General features: G+C 44.8%; 1 protein-coding gene across 1 annotated transcript; it reads right to left on the bottom strand.

The window, feature by feature from the left end:
- Positions 1-1,726: 1,726 nt before the first annotated feature.
- LOC117191894 (formin-J-like) lies at positions 1,727-14,504 on the bottom strand. Its single transcript, XM_033396650.1, has 6 exons — positions 13,819-14,504; positions 5,890-6,176; positions 5,389-5,461; positions 4,171-5,318; positions 3,213-3,882; positions 1,727-3,058 (listed from the first exon to the last, which is right to left on the bottom strand). Exons 1-6 carry the CDS (start codon positions 14,024-14,026, stop codon positions 2,892-2,894), a joined length of 2,553 nt encoding a protein of 850 aa, XP_033252541.1. The 5' UTR covers positions 14,027-14,504; the 3' UTR covers positions 1,727-2,891.
- Positions 14,505-21,042: the final 6,538 nt, after the last annotated feature.

Here is a 21,042-nt window from a genome sequence, read left to right as displayed (position 1 = left end):
TTTGGACCCAGACTTCTGTGATATGTCACTGCTACAAAAATATTTCAAAACTTCGCCCCGCTTACTTCCGCCCCCACAAAGGACGAAAATATGTGGCATCCACAATTTTAAAGATATGAGAAAACCAAAAACGCAGAATTGTAGAGAATGACCATATCTTCAAGACTGCGGAATCTGAATTCGATCGTATTATTATTATAGCCAGCATCAAGAAAACAATTTCATTTTTTCTCGCCCTGTCTCTCTCTAACACACACGTAGCATAGGCGGCTTTGCTTAGAGTAAAACATTAGCGCCTAGATCTCAGAGACTACAAAAGCTAGAGCAACCAAATTTGGTTTCCACACTCCTCATATATCGGACCGAGACGAGTTTGTTTCAAAATTTCGCCACACCCCCTTCCGCCCCCGCAAAGGACGAAAATCTGAGGATATTCAAAAATCTCAGAGACTTTTCAGGCTAGAGTAACCAAATTTGGTATCCGCACTCCTGTTAGATCTTACTATAAGACGTGTATCTCAAAATTTCACCCCACCCCCTTCCGCCCACACAAAGGACGAAAATCTGTTCCATCCACAATATTGCACATTCGAGAAAACTAAAAACGCAGAATCATAGATAATGACCATATCTATCAGATTGCTGAATCTGGATCAGATAAGATCATTTTTATAGCCAATATGAACAAATCAATTTGCAGTGGCTACGCAGCGCCCGACGTCACGCTCAGACTGATTTTCTGTCTCTCTCGCACGCACTCTTTGTCGTGTCGTTTAATATTAGCGGCGTCTGCCGGAGGAGAGCCATACTGACTTAGTATCGGGTATAACTGTAGAGTTGCGGTGTCCGCAGCAACTCACAACGTTCCCCCTCGTTTGCTCTTCTTCTGTGGAACATCAATATTAAATATTTTTGCATGTGTATTTACGAACGTATATGTATTTTCATTTGTTATACCCGATACTCAAAATGAGTATTGGGGTATATTAGATTTGTGGTAAAAGTGGATGTGTGTAACGTCCAGAAGGAATCGTTTCCGACCCCATAAAGTATATATATTCTTGATCAGCATCAATAGCCGAGTCGATTGAGCCCTGTCTGTCTGTCCGTCTGTCGCCCGTCCGTCTGTCCGTCCGTCCGTCCCCTTCAGCGCCTAGTGCTCAAAGACTATAAGAGCTAGAGCAACGATGTTTTGAATCCAGACCTCTGTGATATGTCACTGCTACAAAAATATTTCAAAACTTCGCCCCGCCCACTTCCGCCCCCACAAAGGACGAAAATCTGTGGCATCCACATTTTTAAAGATACGAGAAAACAAAAAACGCAGAATCGTAGGGGAGGACCGTATATTCTAGAGTGCAAAATCTGAACCAGATCGTTTAATTACTATAGCCAGAATCAAGAAAACAATTTCATTCTTTCTCGCTCTGTCTCTCTCTAACACACAGGTTTCATGGTCGGCTTTGCCTATTGCAAAATGTGAGTTCAAGGATCTCAGAGATTATAAGAGCTAGAGAAACCAAATTTGGTATCCACACTCCTCTGATATCGTTCCTTGACCATATTTATCAGATTGCTGAATCTGGATCAGATCGGATCATTTTTATAGCCACAACGAACAAATCAATTTGCAGTGGCTATGGAGTTCGGCTTGGATTTCTCCGTATACGTATGTATGTACGTATTCGAAATTTTAATGTCTACTTTTCAAGTATAGTTCACTTAATTTTACTCTCTCCGAATTAATCGATGGTTATCACGCCTAAACTTGCTTTGAACTAAAATGAAAATAAACGAAGTCATTTGAAAAAAATGCATTCATTCGATTCTCAAACTACTCGTAGACATGTATGTATATGAGACTCACTAAGTATACACACATGCATATAATCGTATCTTTAAAGTTTAAACATACATATACTATATTGTATTGTGGGGTTCTGTGTCTTAAAACTGTTAGTTTTACTCGATATGTTGTCTTTCTTTGCTCCTTTCAGCTTTGTTTAAACAATTTCCATATTTATTCGTAATATCTAATATATTTTGTGGTTTTTCGTAAAGTATATTAAAATGTCTAACGGAAGCGTGAAAAAAGAATATTTTGTGAGCAAATAAGGAATACATTGTTCTGATTCCGTTAACATATAAATTATAATATTACACAATTCATTATTTGTCATTGTTCAGTTTTTTTCGTTATAGATTTAGTTGCCTATACTTGTATTTGTATGTTTGCTTTTTCCCCCTCAGATAAATCGTATATGAAAAACCTTGCACTCCATTGTCTCAGTCATGAAATAAAGTCGAAACTGAATTCAATACATACATACTCGTAGATATAGTTATAGGTATAGGTATAGGTATCGATTTTTATATATGTGTATAGTATGTATATATTCTGCAGAAGTACATCTATAAATTCTTTAAAATTTCTACTGCTGTATACATCAATGGTTGGTTGCTTGCTTGCTTGCTTTTTGGGGATTGTGGTCTTGATCCACTACTTGAAGGAGAGAGATACTTCGCATTCTTATAAAATGCATAAATATTCAGCTTACAAACTAGACTACGCCCGCTCTCTCTCTCGTATATATACTCGTATACGTGAATCAGATATATGTATGTTTGCTGATAGGTATTCGTTTTTAGAGAGTGCCTAGAGACACTCGTGATAGGGAGGGCTTTACATTGAAATCCATACAATTTATGCTTGAGTTAGTTGAGAGTCTGACTGAAAATTAGCCCTACCCAAGTCGCTTCCTCTGCTGCAGCTGCGGCTTACAGTTGCCAATCGAATTTACGGCTTGATCAATGCAATCATTTCATTATTGCCGCCATCGCTGTGACCGAAACCCAGCCCGGCTCCCAGCTTACAGCACCAGCCCGTAACCTCAGTAACCAGTCGCATCGAACAGATCCGGCAGCACCAGGGGCGGGCAGTTGTGGGGACTGCAGGTGACGCTCGGCATCTCATCGGGCGTCACCGCATCCATGCAAATGCACTGCAGACAGTTGCCCTTATCCTGGGGCAGAATGTCTCCAATTTTATACAGTTTGCCTTCAAAAACAAACGGAACGGAGTTTGGATTGTATTTGAAATGGGATTAGGAAGTGAGCAATTGTCAGGAGCATGGAAGAAGGGAAATGGGAAGGGGGTTATTTTCGTTAGCACTAATCTCCGGGGCATTCGTCGACTCCACTGTCTTGCTTACCCAAAACATTGCACATACGCCCTGGTGCCAGCGGCACTGTTGTTATAATCGTTGTCAGTGTATACGGTGGCACCACTTGGTTGCCAGTCGCCTGAGGTTGATCCTGATTGTTGCTGTTGCTGTTGCTGATGCTGGTGGGTGGTCTGGTGGGGCTGGCGATGGTTACGGAGCTCCTCCTGTCGGTCGCCTGTGGGTCCATTGTTGCCCCTGCTGTTGTTCCTGCCGTTTCTGCGATTCCTGGCGTTGCCGCTGTGCTCACACGTGACGTTCTGTTGCCATTTGCAATTAAATCCGTTTGGCGACGGGGATGCACATCAACTGCAGTTAGTGTAACGTCAATGTTGCCAACACTCCCATTGAATTCGCTGCTGTAATCATTGTACGAGCTGCGGAAGAAGACAGCATCGGCAACATTGTTGTTGTTCCTGGCATTGCCTTTGCTGCTGCTGCTGCTGCTGCTACTGCTGCTACTGCTGCCACTTCTCCCATTCCCACTGCCGCTGTCACTCTTGTTTCTGATGGCAACATCATCGATTATTGTCGATGCTGCTGTTTCCTGCTCCGAGGCATCGTCCGGCGTGTTTGTGCTGTCAGCATTCAGCTCCGTCGATGTCAGCCACCGATGGAACGCATCATCCAGGTCCTTGCCACCGCTCCTATCTGGTTGCAGCTGGTCAGCATTAAGGGAAGAGAAAAACAAAACATACTGTTAATTCAAGTTGACTGCATAGTAAAAAATAAACCAAGTCAAGCTCGAAAAACCCTATTACGAAGACCCTTTCAGGCTGACTGGTCACGGCGCGACCGCAAACTCAGGCCTGTCAGCGGGGAGATCCAATGAAGTGGCCTGGCCCAAATCCTAATTGGGCTACCCTCCATCTGGCTGTGGCTCTTAAAGCTACACAGCAAAAAGTACAGCCAAGCGAATGAACCCAGCTCCAGTTCCGACTACACTCACATTTGTGGCTGCAACTGTGGCCCCATCTCCAGCTTCAGCTTCAGCTCTTCCACTGTCCCGACAAGACAGTCTGCCCGTCGCATTGCCATTTGTTCCTGTCGTCGTAGTCGTTCTCATTATTGTTGTTGTTGTCGCCGTTGTGGACGTCGCTGCCTGGTTTGTCATCAACGCCTTGGCCATGCTGCTCCTGGGGCTGCTACTCGTTGTCCATTGTGTGGGTGCTGCCCTGGGGCGCTTTGTTGGCGGCTCTGGCAAAATATCGCTGTCGGTTTCCGCATCATCAAAGTTTTTATCAACGCCCAAGTCGGTATGGAGTTCAACGCCTGCATCTGCTGGTGGCTTTTGTCGGGCCAACGCCTCTTGTTGATGTTGCAAGCGTTGCTTTTCATGCAGCAAGTGCTGCTGATGATGCTGATGCTGATGGTGCTCGTGCTCCTCCGTCTTGTAGTCGTAATAAAGCAGGGCCGGCAAGTTTTCGGGGAAATTTAAGATCTTGCTGGACGAATGTGGAGGCTTGTGGGGATGCTGGTGCGAGGGCGTGGCAATGGTTGTTGCTGGCTGCTGATAATGCGTTTTCTTTGCTGCAGCCTGATTAACTGGCGGGGCTACAGCACCCTGTTCTTGCTCCTGCTCCTGCTCCTGTTGCTGCTGCTTCTCGGGCAACTTCTGGTGCTGCTCGTGTTTGTGTTGCTTGATTATATTGTAGTTGGTGGCATCGCCAGTCTTTTGTTTTTGTATCTGATGCTCGTACTGCTGCTGCTGCTGCTGCTGTTTCTGCTTTATGGCTGACTTTTTATAATCCTGTGGCTGCTGCTGCTGCTGGTGGCTCTGGAAAACTTTGTAGTCATTAAAATTCTTTTGATTCCTACGATGCTTGCGCCGCTTGCCAACTTTTCCAGCCGTTTTATGCACTTTTGTTGACTTTCTCGTGGTGCTCTCATAGCGATATGGATCTGAATAGTCACCAACACCAGCAGCGGCACCATCGCCACCGCCACCGCCACCACCAAAGCCAAGGCCGAAGCCAACACCAGAACCAACCCCACCTCCATTGGCTTTGACTTTGCCATTGCCAATGCCATTGTCGTTGTCGTTGTCTTTGTCGTTTCCTGCCGCCATTTCCTTCACCTTGTTTGCATTGGTCTTATCTGTGGAGGAGGTAAAAGGCAAAAGTTTCTTGTTATATTATGCATGTCCCATAATGGCGGGAAAACTAACCGCAGCGCTCCCACCAGCAGAAGATCTCTCCGTCCATGCAGAGGCACACCTCGCAGGCATCCTGGCGCGGCACCTGAACCGAAAGCGGATGAGAAAGGTTACAGCAAATGGTTGGAAGTGTGGAAAAGTGTGCAAGTGGGATATTTAAATGGTCAGCAGCTTGGGTATTCACGATAGCAGCCATCAATCATCTGGATGGAGCCGAGCTGCATAATGGATGCGTAAGCGAAAGCCACGAGTCAGCCACAGACAGCAGCAAATATCAAACGGTATCATGTTTAGACCTAATTGAAAATGCTTAATCCGAGTGTTCGCTTCATTTTGAATGATCCAACTTCAACTTGTGGCGCGATAATCGAGAAGAAAACATGTTCTGTGCTTGACAAAGCGAAATGAAGTGCTCTCTAACCGACCAAGCGAAAGGAAAACCATTTTCAATTGCACATCTCTTCTTTTCCCCTACCTATCGTACGCTGCATCCTTTCATTCTCACATTCTTACCTTCTGTCCATGTGTGTACCTGTGACCGTTAGTAAAGCAGGCGGCTGCCCGACTGTGCGGCTCCAAATCCTCGACTGAGCCATCAGAAAGCCCTCCCTGAGCTCTCAGAGTGTGGGGGTCCAAGGTGGAGTCTGACTCGAGGCCTGTCGCTCCGGCCTGCTGGAGCAGCTCGGTGTCGCTTAGGATTTGCTGGGACAGAAGGCGCGCGTCGTAATTAGCCTGGGATTGGGCCGTGTCCAGGTCATAGTTGAAGTCGTCGTGCTCATCTAAATACTCGAATGGTAAAGCTGCGAGAAGCCAAGAACAAATGCGAAATAATCCCAGGTTGATTTGACTTTTCACGCCAGACGGCAGACGCCATAAGCGGCCATAAGCGGCGGCATTTTATTATGCATATTTGATAAATTATCATAAAAATAAGATACGAAATAAATCACGAGCCACATAAAAGCAGCACACGTACACACAAACATATATTGTACGTATTTATATAATATATATAGTGACATATCTATAGTCCATGCTCCGCATACCCTTGTCTATGTCTATTACCCTGCACCCACAATACCCACGAAATGGACCACGCGCAGCCGATTGCAGGCAATGTAAACAAACACCCTAAACTGGAAGTTGAACATAAAACAATAGATGCCGCCCTAGAATCCAGCCGCACTAGAATCCAGCCGCACCAGAATCACGCCACTCTTCAGAGATCAATTACGAATCGATTCTCAAGAATCACACCATCCTAGCTGACCAATCAGAGGCCCTATTCTCAGCCACCCGCAAGTAATGCAACACCGATCATACGCAGCGGAAGCCTTTCATCAAAAGCCGCCTTTCCCACATATCGATCGAGTCACGTACTCCATCTCCGAAGCCGAAGTCGAAGCCAACGCCTCCGAATCCAAATCCGAATCCCAAACCGAGCATCATAATATAAATAGTCTGCATCTAAGAAGCCAACTCAGTTCTGTTCAAGACAAACGTCAATCGCGACACCGTCGGAGAATTCAACCAAAGTTAATTCCGTTCAAGACTTCAGACCTCAGTCATCGTCGGGGAAATAACTAATCAATGTACGCTAAAGTTTAAGTGAAGAATAAAACCTTTTTTAAAACGTAAACTGAAGTGTCGCATATTCAATTGGCGCAGCCGGTAGGATCTCAGTTAAAAGTGAATCCCTTTTTTTAAGACGATCAATTGGCGTAGTGACAGTTACAGTGCGTAATAACCTACAGTGATCAGAGGAAAAGTAACGCTAATACTAAAGAGATCCGCCAAAGAATCTACACACGAAACTCAATTAATATTAGAAAAAATAAATAAATAAGAAGAAATCAACATGCCGCTAACAGAAATACACCTGAACCAAGCCTTGAAGTCAATCAGGCAAATTCCACCATACGACGGATGCCAAGAACGCCTAGGCTCGTTCATAAGTAGGATCGAGTACATCTCCGAATTGTACTCAACAGAAGACATCCGGCAACAAAGCATCATGTACGGAGCCACTGAGGGTCAACTGTGCGGACGAGCACAACTTTTATCACAAAGCCTTCAACCCAACACCTGGACCGATCTAAAAGCAGCCCTAATCAGCAAATTCAACAACCACACTCCATACGAGACGCTGCTACAACAATTACACGACACCAAATTCAATGGGAATATTCGTAAGTTCGTAGAAGAACTAGAAATTAAGTCAAATGTTATAGTAAGTAAACTAAATCTGGAGACTAGCCCAGAAAATAAGATAATCTTTAAAAACGCTCTGGCAAATGCCACCAGACATACCATAGAAGATGCTCTACCCAATAAACTATTCATCATTTTAGCAAAAAAAGACATTTCTACTATGGCTAATCTAGAAAAATCAGCTCAAGAGTTAGGAATCTACAAAAATTTCGTAACTGATAACAAGACTCACGAATATTCAAGAAACGGAAATAACAATCGTAGGAATGTTGGAACTTATTACCCTCGCTATAGTAGTAACGATTATAACAATCAAAACCCAAGTACTTCCAGAAATAATCTTGGATCGAATCGAAATAATTCAGGAAATAATGCCGTAAATAATAAAGGGTTATTTAACGAATTTAGAAATTCCTTAAACCAGGGCAGAGTCCAGAATCCCACAAACTATCAAATCAATCAGACACAGGCAGGTAGCAGTGCACCAAATCAGCCAGTCAAACGATCTAGGGAAAGCCAAAGCGGACAAATGAAAATGGATGTAAATTTTCAGCAGACTGCCTCGCAAGAAATCGAGGAAGACCATATATAGAAATAATCGTAAATAATAAAAAATTAAGAGGTATCGCGGACTCGGGATCGTCAATAAATATAATAAAAGAAAACTATACAGATTCCAAAGTCGATAGCGACAACCTCACCGCCCATACCATCAATGGACCCGTCCGTCTGACTCAGAGCATTACACGTAATGCAACCAAAAACTGTCCGACAAAACAAAAATTTTATATTCATAATTTTTCTGAAAATTATGACATACTCTTAGGCAGAGAATATTTGATGGCCAGCAAAGCCGTCGTCGATTACCGAAATGAAACGGTAACGTTAGGAGAAAGGTCATACCCAATCATCCAAAGTGGAGAAGAAATTGCCGTCGGCAAGACCACACACAAAGGTGTTAAGCCATCTTCAAAGGAAGATATAACTACACCTAAGTGCCTTGACCCATCTCCTGAAGGAGAGCAATACTTCGCTTCCGCATTAGAGAATGAATTAAGGGAATGCAACCAGCTAAGGTTGGAACATTTAAATGACGAAGAAAAGGAGAAACTAAAGAAAGTTCTCTATGAATTTAAAGACGTGCAGTATAAAGAAGGTGACATTTTGACCTTCACTAGTACTATAAAGCACGAAACTAAAACCCATCACGAAGATCCTGTATATCGTCGACCATATAATTATGCTCAAATACACGATCAAGAAGTGACTCAACAAATCAAAGATATGATTAGACAGGGAATCATTCGTAAGTCGAACTCTCCCTATTGTGCACCCATCGCTATGATACCAAAGAAAATAGATGCTTCAGGAAAGCAGAAATATCGTATGGTAGTAGATTGTAGAAGTCTAAGCGAGGTGACAATAAAGGATAAATTTCCTACACCCAGAATGGACGAAATACTAGATAAACTAGGTAGGTGCCAATATTTCACAACAATCGATTTAGCTAAGGGATTCCATCAAATTCCTATGGAACCTAGCTCAATCCCAAAAACAGCTTTCTCCACGAAGCATGGTCATTACGAGTTCACTCGTATGCCCTTTGGGCTAACCACTGCCCCCGCTACCTTCCAAAGATGTATGAACAATCTGCTAGAAGAATTAATCTTCAAAGATTGCCTCGTATACTTAGACGACATCATTATATTTTCCACTTCATTGGAAGAACACCTGTTGTCACTAAGGAGAGTATTTGGAAAGTTGAGAGACGCCAACTTAAAGCTACAAATGGATAAGTGTGAATTCCTGAAGAAAGAAACGGAATTCCTAGGCCATGTAGTAACAACTTACGGCATAGTTCCTAATCCAAAGAAAATATCTGCCATAATAAACTTCCCAATACCCAATACAACCACAAAAATAAAATCATTCATAGGTTTATGTGGATTCTATAGGAAATTCATTCCCAACTTCGCTAATATACAAAACCTATGACACTCAAATTAAAGAAACGAGCAGTCATAGACCCAACAGAGGAAAAATACGTCGAGGCCTTCGAGAAATTGAAAGTACTTATCACCTCAGACCCCATCCTCGCATTCCCAGATTTCAACAAAATGTTCACGGTAACAACCGATGCAAGTAACATTGCATTAGGAGCAGTGTTGTCGCAAGACCACAAACCAATCTGCTATGCAAGTAGAACCTTAAACGAATACGAAATCAATTATTCAGCAATAGAAAAGGAATTACTAGCTATAGTTTGGGCAACTAAGTATTTCAGATCATACCTGTTTGGTAGAACGTTTGAGATATTAAGTGATCACAAACTCTTGATTTGGTTGAATAACCTCAAGGAACCAAATATGAAGCTACAACGATGGAAGATCAAATTAAATGAATTTGACTTCAAAATAAAATATTTACCCGGAAAGGAGAACCATGTAGCCGATGCGCTATCAAGAGTAAAGATTAACGAAAACCTACTCGGGGAAACCATTAATAGTGATTGTGCAACGGTCCATAGCGCGCAAGAAGATAATACAAATTATATTCCACTTACAGAGAGACCAATCAATTACTATAATAGGCAAATAGAACTGATTAAAGGTAATGAGGATAAGGTAGAAACATCCCACTATTTCCACAAGATACTGATAAAAATCACATATACCGAAATGACAGAATCATTAGCAAAAGATATAATAAAGGAATATGTGTGTACCAAAAAGAGTGCACTATATTTCCATAACGAAGTAGACTTCCCACTGTTCCAAAGGGCATTCCTGGAGATAATCAGTCCAAATCACTTCACTAAACTGATTAAATCCAGTACCAAACTCATAAATATTCCCAACTACTCCGAATTCAAAGAACAAATATTGAAGAATCATAAAGAGCTACTTCACCCAGGTATCGAAAAGACCACTAATTGGTTTAAAGGAAAATTCTACTACCCCGATTATCAAAAGTTAATCCAAAATATTATCAATGAGTGTCCTACGTGCAACGTTGCTAAAACTGAGCATCGTAACACCAATCTAACCTTCGAAATCACCCCTGAAATACAAAATATCAGAGAAAAGTATGTCATGGATTTCTATTTGGTAGGCAATCAACAATTCCTATCATGCATTGATGTATATTCTAAATTCGCTACCCTTGTAGAAGTTAAGAGTCGTGACTGGTTAGAAACCAAGAGAGCCATCATAAAAGTCTTTAACGAAATGGGCAAGCCACAGGGAATTAAAGCCGACAAAGATTCAGCCTTTATGTGCGCAGCATTGCAAGCATGGTTGAATGCGGAAAATGTGAAAATCGAAATCACCACCAGTAAAAACGGAGTTTCTGATGTAGAACGACTACATAAAACGATCAATGAAAAATTAAGAATCATTTCAAGTGAGGATAACATAGAAAACAAGCTCACAAAATTCGAGTTAATTCTATACACTTATAACCATAAAACGGTTCATAATACTACAAAAAGATCCCCAGCTGATATCTTCCTGTACGCCGGACTACCAGATTATAACACTCAACTGAATAAAGTTAGGAAGATCAATCATTTGAATAACGATAGAATCGACTTTGAAGTGGACACACGCTTCAAGAATGCACCCCTAGTTAAAACAAAAACAACCAACCCGTTCAAAAGAACAGGGGAAATTAGGCAGGTAGACGAAAAGCACTTTGAAGAGAAAAATAGAGGGAGGAAAATCACCCACTATAAAACGAAATTCAAAAGAAAGAAAAAATCTAATAAAAGTAAATACGATAATTGCAGAGTACCCGAAGAGAGTACTGGGAATCCGGAGCTACAACATGATTAAGATTATAATCTTACTAATGTTCACCGTCCTACAGTCTTCCGGACAGAATATAGAGATAGATCCCATCAACTCAAGGAATGGATATCTCATATTCAAAACAAATACCATTAACATACCCATTAATTATGAATACCATTATCTAACAATTAATATAACAAGAACAGATGAAACATATCAGAGTTTACTAGAACAGGCAACCCAATTTAATAACGAAATCCAAATTCAATATTTAGTCGAGAAATTGCAACGTGAATTCAACGGCATCAAAATAGCCAAAAGAAACAAAAGAGGCCTTATAAATGCAGTAGGCACAGTATATAAATATCTATTTGGAACATTAGATCAAGATGATAAAGTCGAATTAGAAGGGAAAATAAACAATCTGGCTAGCCACAGTGTTCAAGTTAACGAATTAAACTTAGTAATTCAAGCAGTAAATTCTGGCATAGAAGTTGTCAATCAATTAAACAAGGATAATGATAGAAATAAGCAACTAGAGATATTAATATTTAACCTTCAACATTTTACAGAGTACATAGAGGATATTGAATTAGGCATGCATCTAACAAGATTAGGGATCTTTAATCCAAAATTATTGAGGCAGGATTACTTGAAACACATCGATTCAGAGAAATTATTAAATATCAAAACATCTACCTGGTTGAAATCAGACGAAATACTAATAATTTCCAACATCCCACGAGAGATCAGAAATATTACTATACTTAAAATTGTCCCATATCCAGATGAAGATAATAACATCCTCACTGACCTAACGCAAAACAATTATGACGTTCTAGAAAACTAGGTATATGAAAAAGAATCAAAACGAAAAATAAATGACGAATGTATTTCAGGAATAGTCAAACAAGTAGAAACAAAATGTCCATACACCAAAGCACACCAAAACTTTCAAATAAGTTTCATAGAACCCAATATATTGTTAACTTGGAAATTACCAAAAACCATATTAAACCAAGATTGCCTAAACCAAGAAATAAAAGTAGAAGGTAACGCATTAATAAAAATACATAATTGCAGGATACAGTTAAATGAATTCTTAATATCCAACTCCATACCAGAATTTGCACAAACCATCTACATCAACAATAACGTAACAAAAATTAAACCATTGTCTTATTTGCAAACCAAAGAAATCGTAATAGAAAATATGCGATTAAATAATGTATTACATGTAAGCTTAATACTACTATTTGTCATAATCATAATAGGATTAAGCTACAAATTGTTTAATCTAAGTAAAAGCAATAAGCCTAAACCCGCCCCGCACATAGAAACCCCCTTAGCCAAAGACGAGGAATCCCCAGCAGGCACAGTTTTAGACGCACCTGAACTATATCCAAGGATAATCGCCTGAGGACAGGCTTAAATCTAAAAATGGGGGAGTGACATATCTATAGTCCATGCTCCGCATACCCTTGTCTATGTCTATTACCCTGCACCCACAATATTATAAACAATACGACACCCTCAGCTTCGAACCCTCATAAACAATCTCACGCTCGAAATGGACCACGCGTAGCCGATTGCAGGCAACGTAAACAAACACCCTAAACTGGAAGTTGAACATAAAACAATAGATGCCGCACTAGAATCCAGCCGCACTAGAATCCAGCCGCACCAGAATCACGCCACTCTTCAGAGATCAATTACTAATCGATTCTCAAGAATCACACCATCCTAGCTGACCAATCAGAGGCCCTATTCTCAGCCACCCCCAAGTAATGCAACACCGCTCATACGCAGCGGAAGCCTTTCATCAAAAGCCGCCTTTCCCACATATCGATCGAGTCACGTACTCCATCTCCGAAGCCGAAGTCGAAGCCAACGCCTCCGAATCCAAATCCGAATCCCAAACCGAGCATCATAATATAAATAGTCTGCATCTAAGAAGCCAACTCAGTTCTGTTCAAGACAAACGTCAATCGCGACACCGTCGGAGAATTCAACCAAAGTTAATTCCGTTCAAGACTTCAGACCTCAGTCATCGTCGGGGAAATAACTAATCAATGTACGCTAAAGTTTAAGTGAAGAATAAAACCTTTTTTAAAACGTAAACTGAAGTGTCGCATATTCAATTATATGTATATGCATATGTATATGGGCTTCCTTGATGGCTGCCAGTTTTCATTAAATCAAAACTCTGCACTCATTATGACATAAAAATGGCGAAAGACGAATGGTAAATGGCGACTGCGAAATGGAAAATGCTCGTAAAAATTCAGAGCAGAGCGAAACGATTGCTGTGATTTATGTAATACAGATTTAATAAGGCTGTAAAACGAATGCTGCCTTTCACTCCGTCTGCCATTCCATAATTCAGGGAAAGCAATCAGCGGCAAAGAGAGTCGGCTAAGCCGCTGATGGAGAGACTCACCCTGGGTCCGGCTGAGTAATCCGAAAATGTTGCTCAACAGCAGGAGACGGAGTCGCAAGGAATGGCCGTTTGTCATGCTGCTGCTGCTGGTAGTTCCGATGATCCTGTAGCTGGTTCTGGTGCTCCTTGGTCTATAGCTGTAGCTGCCGCTGTCGCTTCTAATAATCCCAGAAAGAATTTCACTTTTAGGGGATTTCACGGATGGCATTTCACTTTAGTTGCAGCACATTACTTTGCACATTTCTTGCACTTGCCTCTCACCCACCCACACAGCCGCACTCAGTCCCGGACACAAACACTCTCCGGATTTGGAGGGGCACACCACACCGTGGGACAACCTTCACCGATGTTTGTTTGGGGTTGCTTTTGGTATTCGTTTGTCTGTTTGTTCCATCTGCTTTCTGGCTGTGTTTGCTGTGGCACTTTACACCGTAACCGTAACCGTAACCGTTGCTGTTTTTATCCCACTTGTCTTCTTTGTTATTCTTAGAACGCACACTTGTATACTCGTACTTTTCCGTGTCGGCAGTTAAGTGGGAAATTTTGCATTTACTCGAACATCGCACAGTGCTGCTCTTGTTGCTGTGCCGCCGTGCCCACATAAGCAGGCAACGCTTTTCGCACCCACCCACTCAATCAATTTATGGAGGCTGAATGTAAATGTAAGCTCAACTACGCCTATACTCAATTCATTTTGCCAAGTTCGTAATGGCACAACTGTGATTTACCCCCCCCCCCCCCCCCCCCCCCCCCCCCCCCCCCCCCCCCCCCCCCCCCCCCCCCCCCCTCTTTACGACCGCTAGGCTACGTGCCTCGTTCTGCGGGGAGAACGAACGAACCGACCAACAAGTGTTTCCCCAAGAACGTGACTTAAGTAATCAGTGAAAGGAAGCTGCGGCAGCTGCGATTGCTACGCTCTGTGGCGGACAATTTCAAATGAAATTGAATCCCATTAACTAATCATAAAGAATAAGGAAGCTGTCCGTGCTTCAGCCTGAAACCTGGCTGAATGCCCACGCTCTATCCTTTGTTTTTGGCAAAGGCCCAAACAAAGCTAAGCCAGGCTATCAGCAACAGCAGCAACACTTTGAGCCAACCGTTCTCACAGGTATAGGGAGTGGGAAATCGGGAAAATCAGGGAAAATCAGGGAAAAGAACACACAAATAAAAACAAAACGGAAGCCTCCGCAGCAGGCACAGGCGGAAGTAGTAGTAGAGTGCATATTTAATTTATGTTCAATTTGCGATAACTTCCGTTCAACATGATCGAATTTTAATTACAAATGCAGTCGGCCTATTAAATTCCATAAGTTATTTATTCACAATGTTCTACAGTTTTGCTGCTGCTGTTGGTCTCACTTTACACTTGTTTGCTTTTAATTAAAATATAAAGACCCGGAGAGTTCAAATGATAAGCGAACGCCTCTAATTACATTTTATGTTAATTGAATGCACTCGGTTCCCGAAAAAACTCCAGCTTTAAATATCCACTACATTCCAAATCCAGACGTCGTAAGACTGTCTGTCACACACGGCGGCTACGCGATGACTGACTGAATCAACCCACCAAGTTCCACGCTGCGACATCCACTGTTGCTGCGGATGCTGGATCCTTTGTATTTATTGCAGCCGCCTACAACTCAATCCTGGCTCTCTCCGAGAGTGCTCTCCGCACGAACCGCCTTTTATGAATGAGCTGTGTGCTGTGCGCAATAAACATGGCCCGAACACATTGAAACTGAGAGAGAGAGAGGTATGATAGAGAGAGCGGTAACAGAGCCCTGTTGACTGAATGTTAGAATGTTAGGCGCTGGCTAAATGCAAATTGCATCAAACTGAATCCGTTATGTTCAGCCATTTTGCACTCTTTTTGTGGCAATTGAATTTGCCAAAGCCTTTAAGCCCTACTGGCATGCATTTAATGTCGAGAATTGCATTACAGCAGGATGCCCCGCAGGCGCCAGGCGCCAGGCAGGCAAAAAGCAAGACAATGTCATGTGTCAGAGCCAGGAGCAATTTCATAATTCCATTTTCGGGCTTTAGTCTATTGATGGGACGGGACGAACTCATACGTATATATGTATATGTATATATCATAGCCCCCAGATGCTAAAGTTCAGTCCTAAGAAGCACAAGTGTGAATATGTAAATGACACAAGTCAGGCGGGCACAAGGACACACACTTGTACTCGGAAATACATGTATGGGTACGGGTATTAGTTTGAGTATGGCCGGAACGGGGCTGTCAGCAGGATTCGGAGGCCGTTGAGTGACAGGCGATGTTTGGGGCCGCCACGGATGCCATTGTGAAGCTTGTTAGACATTACAATGCGTGTTTGTGTCAGGATAACTGTCAACAGTTGCCTCTGCCTTGCACGCTCCCCCTCTCTTTCTGTTCCTCCTCCATTTTTATAATATTTTTACATTTGCTAATTTCTTTTGTACATTCTTGAGCTGCACGACGGCCAGGCGGTATTAGCATAAAATAACAATAACTCTGCTCATTGTTGTGCATCAAGTGGAGGGCCTGTCACACTCTCAGGACTCCGGCTCGACCGCGTGCAACAGTTGGTGGCCCATCCAAACATCCATACTCGTATGAGAGTGTGGCATGCATACATATATCATAGGCAAGATATCGTATATTTAACCCCCGCCTACCGCCTGCCATATACCCATTGGGTGTCCATTGATTTATTTCCGGCCAAAAACGTACGAGTCATATGGAAAATGCCTCTTGACTGCTTTATCTCGATCCTGCCACCAGAATATTTATGTGGCTCCACAAACGATTTGTATTTGCAAATTATGCTAAATAAATTGATATCTCTATCTTTATGGCAAAAAAAATAATGATAGTTGACAGCTGTGGTCGATCCGATATGCGTTGATATTTAATGTGTGGCGAAGCAATTAACTTGTGTTTCCCACTCACATCTGTGTGGTATATACGGGCAGACACATGAAATCATAATGATTTATATAAAAACGTATGTATATCAAACTGTGCTGGAATCGATTTATTGGCCATTAATTAAAAAGTTTCAAAGCTTCACAGAGATAAATAAAGTTCTAAAAATGGGTTGGAAAACAATTATTGTATATTTATACCCGATACTGGCCGTCAGCCATCGGGTGCTACAGGGGGACAAACGGATGACGGGTCGGCTCGCACAACTGTGAACTCGGAACTGAGGCGCATCCGCTCCGGTTAGTAATACCTGGTGCGGTCTGCGTCTCACACCCCCCCTAGGACACAGAGGGTTGCGAGCGAACAGTCACCCGCCGTAACTGTGCACACCGGTGGAAGTGCGACTATACTCTCCCCGTGAGGGCGGCTGGAAACAGGTCCTAGCACGGTCATGTCTCTGCTAGGATGCTGGCGAATGGTAGTCGGGCGGAGAGAAGAAAACTCTCAGTGAAATTACCCCAATCCAAGGTGACACTGTTATATGTGTCATATGTGAGGGATGCATGGCCGGGGGTGCCCGGTCGCCAATATGCGGACTCTGGATACCTGCCGACCTCCAGTTTAAATCAGGCTTCTCGGGGCAAGCGGGCTATGCCTCGGGTGACCATCCCCTTCCCGCCTACTCGTGGGAACTACTATGTCAAACACTTTAAATATAAAAACCAACAAAACCGCAAAGGAGCTCGGTACTCCTCTTAAAGTACCGGAGGGACAAGCCAATCCCTCTGCACCAGCGCCTGGGAAACCAGGTCCAAAGAAGACGGGGAAGGAGACTGAGTCGGTCCACCGTCTTCAGGCAGCAGCCGCAGCGAGGGGGGGCCCGAAAAGCCAATAGGGTCCTTCCAAGTCGGGTGGCTCCAAGGGCGAAGCGGATACCGGGGTGGCTGCCAAGCAGAGCGTAATCGCGGCTGGTAAGCGCACCGGGACCGAAGAACCCATGGGAGCCCCGGCGGGCAGCGTCTCTGCACCACGGGGAGGAAAGCTGTCGTACCAGGACAGGAGACGAGCGGCTTTCATCCTGTCCAACGAAGACCCGAACTTTAGGGCGTCAGCCGAAGGAAAGGAGCAGAGGCTGTGGGCCTCCTCAATCCTTCCAATGTTCCAGCCAGCCAAAGCCGGAAAGGGCGCAGCCAAGGCCCCCAACAAGCGGCAACGCTCAGCGGAGGACCCCGCAAATCAGCCAGGCCAAGCCCAGCAAGCCAAGCGGGTGAAGACCCACCTCACGAACCGGTCGTTCGCTGAGGTGGCGAGGGGCAAGACCCTGATCGGTGTCCTGGACAGGGGCGCCTAGGACGGCCAGGCCGAGGACGGCGGAGGAGAACGGCGGACCACCGCCAAAGTGTGAGGACGCAGGGTGGCATCAAGGCAAGGTGAAAGCCATCGCCTGCCAAGACGCTCGCTCTGCGGCCCTCTACATGAAGGCGGTGGCGGCCCTCAAAGAGGTCTATCCAGGGGCGAAACTGGAGGCCGTGAAGTGGGAAGATGTCCCTAGTCGCCCGAGAGCCAGAGCGTGGGTCTCGGCTAAGCCTGCAGAGCCTGAGAAGATCCTCAGGTTACTGCAGGTCTGCAACCCCCACCATCCTACAGCCGATTGGAAGGTGGCAAAGGTGGAGGATATCCAAGGGCAGAGGCGCCAGATCATCCTCGTCCTAAATGAGGAATCCATTGATCTCCTCGCAAAGTCGGACGGTGTAGTGGATTATGGCTACAAGAAGGTCACCATATCCCCTTACAAGTCCGATCGCAAGGGCAGGCAAGCGGAGGTCGAGCCAGACCCGGAGCTGCCGGAGATCCCGAAAGAGGGGGCCTCGTGCGAGGAAGACAACCCGGCGTCGGATGCGGCGTCCATGATGTCGGACGACATCTTGGACGACTACGCGTTCGACGAGAGCGACCTAGCCAGAGGTCTCAGCCACATAGTTGTCGGGGAGGAGTCGGAGTCCCCTGACAGCGATCTAGAAGCAACAATGGTGGAGGCGAGCCTCAGGAATGTCGTTGACGCTCCTGCAGATAAACCTCCACCATTGTAAGGCAGCATGCGCTGCTCTACTGCTCCACCTGGCCAAGGGTGGAGCCGACATAGTCCTCATTCAGGAGCCCTGGATCCTCGGAAACAGGGTCTCCGGTCTGAGGACTTCTGACTACAAGCTATACGTAGCTGAAACCGCAGGTAAAATTCGTACCTGCATTCTTGCAAAAAGAGAGTTGCACTTATTTTTGCTCCCAAATTTCAGCAATGAAGACCACACCGCAGTGAGCCTCGAAGGCCAGGAGCGCTCACTGAGGATCTGCTCCGGGGCTCTGGGGCATGAACAACCAGACCCCCCTCCACACGCGCCTCTCCGGGCTCTAATCGCAGACTGCTCGGCCAAGGACATCGGCCTAATTGTGGGGTGCGATGCCAATGCACATCACTGTCAGTGGGGAAGCACTGACACAAACGAAAGGGGTGAGTACCTTTTCAGTTACTTACTGACCACTCAGATGGTCTTATTAAACCGGGGTAGTGATCCCACCTTTATTATTAAAAACCGCAAGGAGGTCCTGGACCTCACGCTTGCCTCTCATGAGATACAGCGTAACATTGTATCCTGGAGGGTCCTGGAAGAGCACTCCTTCTCGGACCACAGGTACGTGGAAGCTGTCTTCTCCTTCTCAGTACCGAAGCCAGTCCGATTCCGGAACATCAAGCGGACAAACTGGACTCGGTACTCTGATTACCTCTGTCGTGTTCACCCCGAGCCCCCATCTTAGGAGGAGCTCTCCACGGAGGCCACGACTCGTCTTCTTAAGATCTTTACCGACGCCTGCAATAAGGCGCTCGACAAAGCATGCCCCTCTGGCAAGAACAGAGGCCGGAAGAAACCTGAATGGTGGAATGCGAAACAGGGTGAACTCCGGAAAGCCTCCCGGAGACTCTTCAATAAAGCTAAGGCTGAAAACGTTGAGCAAAACTGGGCCGAATACAAGGCCAGTCTGTCAACCTACAACAAAGAACTTAGAAAAGCCAAACGCGCCTCCTGGCGTAAGTTCTGCAGCGAAATCGAGAGTAACTCAGAAGCCTCACGCTTGCGCAGAGTTCTCTCGAAGACAACACCCACCCTGGGCTACTTGAAGAACACCGACCAGTCGTGGACTACGTCCAGCGATGAGTCGCTAAATCTTCTCCTAAATACCCACTTCCCTGGCTGCGATGAAAACAGACCCAACTACCTCGCGCCTCCTTCTGTCGCCTCAAATGCCATCCTGAGACTGCTAAAGCAGGAGAACATTTCCTGGGCGATCAGAAGCTTTAAACCCTACAAGTCCGCGGGGCCAGACGGCATTTTCCCTGCCCAACTGATTCACGCGGGACATTAAGCCATTAACTGGCTCAAAATAATTTACGAGGGAATCTTCTCCCACGGGTGCATTCCTGACACCTGGCTTCAGACCAAAGTCGTATTCACACCCAAGGCAGGCAAGCCCTCGCACACTGCCCCAAAAGATTATAGACCCATAAGTCTATCGTCTTTTCTTCTAAAGGCGATGGAGCGGCTCCTGGGTCTTCATCTCACGGCGTGCATTCCGTCCAGTCTGATCTCAGACTCCCAGCATGCCTATCGGAAGGGAAGATCCACCGAAACGTCCCTACACTCGATCACATCGATCATCGAAGCGTCCCTTAACTTTAAGGAGTACACCCTAGTAGCCTTCCTCGACATGGAAGCCGCCTTTAACAACATCCTTCCGACCGCCATCACGGGCGCACTGACGGATCTGGGCGTTGACTCCAGGACGGTGAGCCTGATCGATCAGATGCTACAATGCAGGACGGTTGAGGCATCACTGGGGACGTCAACGTGTACCAGATTTGTCAGCAGAGGCACACCGCAGGGCGGAGTCCTCTCGCCCCTTCTATGGAACGTGGCAGTGAACACACTGCTGCGGGAGATAGAGGGGGGTGGCTGCCGTGTGGTGGCGTACGCTGACGCTGTTGCCATAGCATTCTCCGGAAAATTTCCGCAGACGTTGTGTGAGTGCATGACAAGTACTCTCACGAAAATGTCGAAAGGGGCAGACAAATGCGGGTTAGGCGTCAACCCGTCTAAAACGGAACTGGTGCTTTTCACTAGGAAGTACAAAGTTCCGGTACTGATTCCCCCAAGACTATGTGGGGAAACGCTAGTCTTCAGCAACAACGCCAAGTATCTTGGCCTAATCCTCGATAGAAAGCTCGATTGGAAATTGAGCATAGAGGATAGAGTAAAGAA

Source organism: Drosophila miranda (assembly GCF_003369915.1).
Source record: "Drosophila miranda strain MSH22 chromosome Y unlocalized genomic scaffold, D.miranda_PacBio2.1 Contig_Y1_pilon, whole genome shotgun sequence".
NCBI classification, from domain to species: Eukaryota; Metazoa; Arthropoda; class Insecta; order Diptera; family Drosophilidae; genus Drosophila; species Drosophila miranda.
The sequence above is the reverse complement of the archived record's forward strand: the minus strand, read 5'-3'. Positions and strand labels throughout refer to the sequence as shown.